The following is a 5669-nucleotide window of genomic DNA, read 5'->3' on the forward strand; positions in this document are numbered from 1 at the left end:
TTTGTTGGTTCTTAGCACTTATTATCAAAACACATTGATTTGTTCATATATCTCCCTGTAAATCTTTCTATTTCCACAAATGAAATATCACTAGACAAAACATTCATGCAAAATCCAATTCATTTACGGATTAATTCTTACCTTCAACTCAATACGGACTGAAAAATGGCACCAATGTCTAGTTGCAACTTCAAGATCTATCTTACCTCAGCTGGTTCTACAAGCAAAGGGGAAATGAACATCTGATCATACAGATGATTAATTGCTCAGTAAAAGTAGCCCAAAACCTGACCACCAACGTTCTGCCGAATTGCCTCTTCATGGTCCAATACACCATTTGGGGTCGTTATCACCACATATCCCCACTGCATCAATCGTTAAAAAGAACAATGTAAACTCAACCCGTGAATAGATGACAGTATCCTTTCCGATACACTACTAGCAAAAATGACATGAAAATTCAATCTAGAAGGGGTTTGAACTCATAACCTCTAAAAAGTAAACACATATGTTATCTATTCTTATGGATATAGTTTGTAATAAACAAGTTTTTCTCCAAATAAATCTAACCCGAAAAGGTTGCCTTCAAAGTAGAGCTAAATCAATCCTATAAAGCTAAATCTTTTATGAATACACAGGCACCGTTAACTACATTTCTTGATCATGGGTAAATAGAGTCATATTAGAACAATTCACATGAAAATGTTTGACAACAAATATTGAACAGATTTCAAGAATAATAACTTATACATGACATGAGAGGTTATGGATGGTAAACCTGCTGTGTTGGAAGGGTGCGTAGTCTATAATTCTCTATCTCGTGAGCTTTGATGTCTTGTCTATATGTAATAGCTCGACAATCTTTAATCCTTCCCAGAAGTTCGACTTTTATCTTTCCCACTCTGTGAGGATCATACACTTCAAAATTTTTGACATACCCTGGAATTCAAAGCAAAAAAATAGTAGCACGATATATGTGTGCAAGGACATTCAACTACTTTTAGAACTCAATAACACTGTCTATGATAACAAAATTGAAAATGCACTGCCAAATTCTAGAACAAGAGGTGGATGTAGCAAAGATTTATATACTTATAACCTCATAATGATCAATGCAGCACCAATTGACGAATATGTGAGAATGTGATACTTATCACTTCATGTAATTATATGTAATCACCAAAATCATGATTTCATAACTATATTATACCAAATGTCTCATCATGTATTGGTGTTTCCAGAAAAGAAGTGCAAGCATATGAAGCAGATCCTATTGACATATCAAATGGTAAATAGACTGGTTCCTGTGGACGCACCAAGGTGCGTCGTGATGATTGGACAGCCATTAGCCATTATTTCATCATTTTGCACGACATGTCGACATATGGGCTTGACTTTTCTATAGTTTCAACATTTGAAGCTTACCCCACAACAGAGAGAATCTAGTTGTCGATATAAACAAAGACACAGACAAAACTCAAATAGTCGAATGCCCACATGAGAAGGAATGACTTGATAAAAGTTGAGACTAAAGTTATTATCAGAAATGCCACCATGTTGGATGGCGTAAATGCGGGAACAATTACCCTTTGAGTCCAACTATGGTGAAAGCAGGAACAGTTGGACACTGGAAAGCAAAACAAGGATAAATGTCTGGCACCAAACATAGATAATGGCATGATTATTCATGGTTGAAGAACAACAATATAATTCAAACCTCCCCGCAGAGGATGAAACCTCCACACACTCACAGCGTAGCAAGAAACAGAAACCAAAATAAACAAACCCATTGCTCATTTTCACTCAAATATTACTTCCTTGTAATATAAATCCCAAGATTCTTCATAATACCATCCTTAACCTTCACACAATCGTAGCTTTCTGTAATTCAACTGCTGAGCAGGTTCTGGTTGCAATATAATTAAGTTTGTACAAGTTCTTTTGCACCTTTGCACCTCTTAGAAGCATTTCCATCTATCATCCCCATCCTCAAATAGACATATGGCAACTTGTTGAACAGTGAATACAAGGTCACAGATTTAAAATTTTATGTCATATTCCAGCAAACACCATGGATAGTACCAGAGAACTTAAAAGAAAGCAATTTCCTTCCTTGATTCAGAATCATATTCGCAAACCTATTCGATGGTCCATTTGGTGACATGAAACAGATTGGGAACTTGAGTTCAGTTAGACTTTAGCTCTGTAGTTTACATTAGTACATACAACTTCAATATAGTAACATACTTTATCAACCTATAATGTGGTCCTATATCACCCACAAAGAGCAGATCCTCCAATGAGGCTAATTGATATGCTCTTTGATGACAAGTAATCAAAATTATAGAATGACCATGTTATTCCTTCACCATAAAGTAAAAACAACAACAACAAGCATATCATCCAAACTAATACCAACATAATGTCTACCGATAAATTGCAAACACATAGACTTAATTACAGCAATCTGAAATAACTCAGAGACCAGTCTAAAAACCCTAATTGCAAGTCCATCAAGTTCAGATGCTTAGAATTCTGATTACAGACCCAACAAGTCTTTCAATTTGAAATAACAAGATGTAGGAGAAAAATGAAGGGTACCTACCTCGGTGTTTCATGATGCTGAGAAAGGAAGAGATGACATTGGAGATAGGTTGAAGCTGAGCCGATGCAAACCCTCTCTTCTCGGCGTTAACCATGGTCCTCAAAGCGTCGTTCAATATCCTCCTCCCCATTTCGTTTTCGTCGAGCTCCGATGGACAGCCGATGTAGTGACAGTGGACATATCAACCACCTGAGCCCTAGAAAAAGACCCGCCCAATATGGATATTGGGCTTTATTCTGGTACCCGACCCGTAACTCTATTTTGTTCGAACAAAATCTAAAATCTTCAAAAACCATTTTAACATAAAAAATTTCTTTATTTTAAATATTATAATATTAAATATATTATTAAAATATTATGTATATAATAAAACATTATTTCTTTCATAAACATTTAATTTTAAAGTTTATTATCAATAAAAATTTAATAAAATATTATTTCCCTCTTACTAACTACTTTTTGGTAACTACTTGAATTTGGACGATTTCACCTATTGTCTTACTTTTTCCATTTTCGAAAAGAGTTTGTTAAATCTGTTGTAGCAAAATTTAGTTAAAAATACCAACAAAAAAACCTCTGCTTTATTGCATTTTGGAGAATTTGTTGAAAATGCTCTCACGTGACTTATTTTTTAAAATAAGTCAACGTAAACTATATTTTTATCTGTAATTGTATGAAACCAGATTTTTCATAATTTATTTAAAACGAAGTAATTCAATTTCGACATTTTTTAAGAGAAAAAGGGATGGAGATGGAGATGGCTGGTGGTTGTGGATTTACCGGCGATGGCCGGTACTTTGAATTTTCAAAAAATCCTAACCGTTGATCAAAAGAATGAAGATCAAAATTATGTTGTAACAGTTGTACCTTTTAATTTGGTTGCATTTTAAGATTAACATAATTTCTAAAATATAATTGAGTGAAGATGTACTTCCATACTTCTACCTTCCCGCCCTAAACCGAGTGCTAGCGAAGAACAAAGGTCCAACAATCATTGCCCGAACTGAAGCAAAAATATTCTGATAAAGACGTCCATCAGTAATTTAGCAAAGCCCTACATGAAAAATCATAAAGAGGCTATTGTCATCATTAAGAGGTTGGTTTTTTTTTGCCCAACAACCTCAGCCTCTTAATGATTCAGACATAACCTCTTAATAGCACCATTAAGAGGCAAACAAACAGCCCCTAAATATGCTAAACACACCCATTCCATTAGCATACAAATTACCAAGGTATTTCTAATATTGGATAGCTAGGAATTCTTTACAAGATTTCAACAAATTCAAAAATATTGTATTCGGTTCTTCGTTTCTAATCGACAAAATGGTGATCTTATCGATCAGTTGGAGAAGCGTTTCCTCCCGGAAAAGGTGGGGATCGTCGTTGAAACGATGCAACCACGAGTTCCGGGAATATTTATGTGATTCCGTTGACGGAAGACAGATTAAACAGGAGAAAGCAGAAGCATAGTCTTCTTGCTTCAGGTTCATGCAAAACATTTCTTGAACTAAAAGTGGTGGTGGAACTTGATTACCTTCAATCAACTGCTTCCAGGTTGTTTCCAATAGATTCACCTGTGCATATACACACAAAATGAATCAAAAACGTCTTATCAACTTTTGTAACATCTTTACATATGACACACGATTGTTTCGTCCTATAAACGTAAGTTCTATAAAGCAGTCTATTAGGACATTTAGACATATTTGGCGCAACCAAAGATTAAAGAAATGGTGCCAAAGAGAAAAATACTACCTTTCCAGCCTTGGAGGCTTCCAGTATCATTCGACAATGTCGTTTTGTATTGAAGTAGTATCCATGTTGCAGCATCCGTGTGTAGAAAAACTCGAGATCATCCCATCGTTGATTCACCAAACAGGCGTCTAACATCAAGTTGAAAGTATAAATATCTGGTAACACCGTGTGCCTGTAATCGGCTGAACTTGTAACATGTCCCCTCTTCTCCAATAATTTATGGAACAACTCTCTTGCTTCTTCAAACAGATGGTGATCAAGATACCCTTTGAGCATAACATTATATGTAACTAAGTTTGGGAAGCAAAACTTGTGCATGTGATTGAATATGTAGATTCCGCTTTTGATTTTGCCAGAGTCCAAACTAGCTTGAATTAACCCGGTATAAGTCACCACCAGAGGTTTATTTGCTACCTTGCATACCTTTTCAATCTGTGCAGGAAATGTAAAAACATAAAAATTACACATCATGAATATAAAGTTTGATCATTGGTCGGGTATCTCAGATATGCTTAAATGATGATACCGTAGGAATCTTGTGGACCAAAATCAATACTGATAATAATTTACAACGATATAGAGAGAGAGGGTTGAGATCAAATGAGAAGATGGTCAATTTTCGAGAAAATGAGAAGTTCCAAGATCACATGTAATGACATGCGATATAAAACACATAATCACTTGATACAAACATGTGTTGTCGACTGACCATAGAGCGGGCAAGCTTTCCCGTGACCCTTGGTCACAAGCCGGCGTCCTTTTGGACATCATGTATCACATGCGATCTTGCACTGTAATCACATATGATCTTGAAACTTCCAGTTAATGTTCTCATTTGAACATTAATGTTCTCATTGGCACCCTTTCTTAATCTCTTATTTAGTTAATGTTCATGTTTGAACCTCCCTCTATATATATATAGACAAGGGATTGTGTGAGAATAAGAGTAAGGTGAGAAGTGTAAGAACGGATTTGGACCCTTGATCACTTTCAATCTCAAACCAACCCATGAATTGTGCTTTAGAAGGGAATTGATCGAGTGCTTCTCATTAGTATTGATCTAGTGGAACTCTTCAATTAGGATTGATCCAAGGGTGGTCTTCTTACCCTTCTCACCATAACTCCCATTCTCACCGCAAACCATATATATACATATATATATATATATATATATATATATATATATATATATATATATATATATATATATATATATCCATGGTGAAAGCCATTGGTATCCCACAATCTAGGACTCCCAAGGAGTTTATAAATCGCTATGTGGGACGGGATGTCACAGTATCTCTCAATT

General features: G+C 35.4%; 2 protein-coding genes across 2 annotated transcripts; both read right to left on the reverse strand.

Annotated features, from left to right (window-relative positions):
• LOC112522889 (40S ribosomal protein S15a-5-like) lies at nucleotides 1–2795 on the reverse strand. Its single transcript, XM_025132215.1, has 3 exons — nucleotides 2606–2795; nucleotides 779–939; nucleotides 1–365 (listed from the first exon to the last, which is right to left on the reverse strand). Exons 1-3 carry the CDS (start codon nucleotides 2733–2735, stop codon nucleotides 267–269), a joined length of 390 nt encoding a protein of 129 aa, XP_024987983.1. The 5' UTR covers nucleotides 2736–2795; the 3' UTR covers nucleotides 1–266.
• Nucleotides 2796–3817: 1022 nt separating this feature from the next.
• LOC112523448 (pentatricopeptide repeat-containing protein At1g30610, chloroplastic-like) lies at nucleotides 3818–5063 on the reverse strand. The gene is made up of 2 exons (XM_025133064.1): nucleotides 4361–5063; nucleotides 3818–4179 (listed from the first exon to the last, which is right to left on the reverse strand). Exons 1-2 carry the CDS (start codon nucleotides 4829–4831, stop codon nucleotides 3844–3846), a joined length of 807 nt encoding a protein of 268 aa, XP_024988832.1. The 5' UTR covers nucleotides 4832–5063; the 3' UTR covers nucleotides 3818–3843.
• Nucleotides 5064–5669: the final 606 nt, after the last annotated feature.

Source organism: Cynara cardunculus, assembly GCF_001531365.2.
Source record: "Cynara cardunculus var. scolymus isolate 2C chromosome LG 12, CcrdV1, whole genome shotgun sequence".
Taxonomy (NCBI): Eukaryota; Viridiplantae; Streptophyta; class Magnoliopsida; order Asterales; family Asteraceae; genus Cynara; species Cynara cardunculus.

Excerpts from the sequence above, each read along its gene's own strand:
- LOC112522889 (XM_025132215.1), bottom strand. The coding sequence starts at position 2,735 with ATGGGGAGGAGGATATTGAACGACGCTTTGAGGACCATGGTTAACGCC. Across the intron at positions 940-2,605 it reads CAGCATCATGAAACACCGAG|GGTATGTCAAAAATTTTGAA; the intron begins GTAGGTACCCTT and ends TTTGAATTCCAG. Across the intron at positions 366-778 it reads GCACCCTTCCAACACAGCAG|TGGGGATATGTGGTGATAAC; the intron begins GTTTACCATCCA and ends CGATTGATGCAG.
- LOC112523448 (XM_025133064.1), bottom strand. The coding sequence starts at position 4,831 with ATGATGTGTAATTTTTATGTTTTTACATTTCCTGCACAGATTGAAAAG. Across the intron at positions 4,180-4,360 it reads AAGCCTCCAAGGCTGGAAAG|GTGAATCTATTGGAAACAAC; the intron begins GTAGTATTTTTC and ends GTATATGCACAG.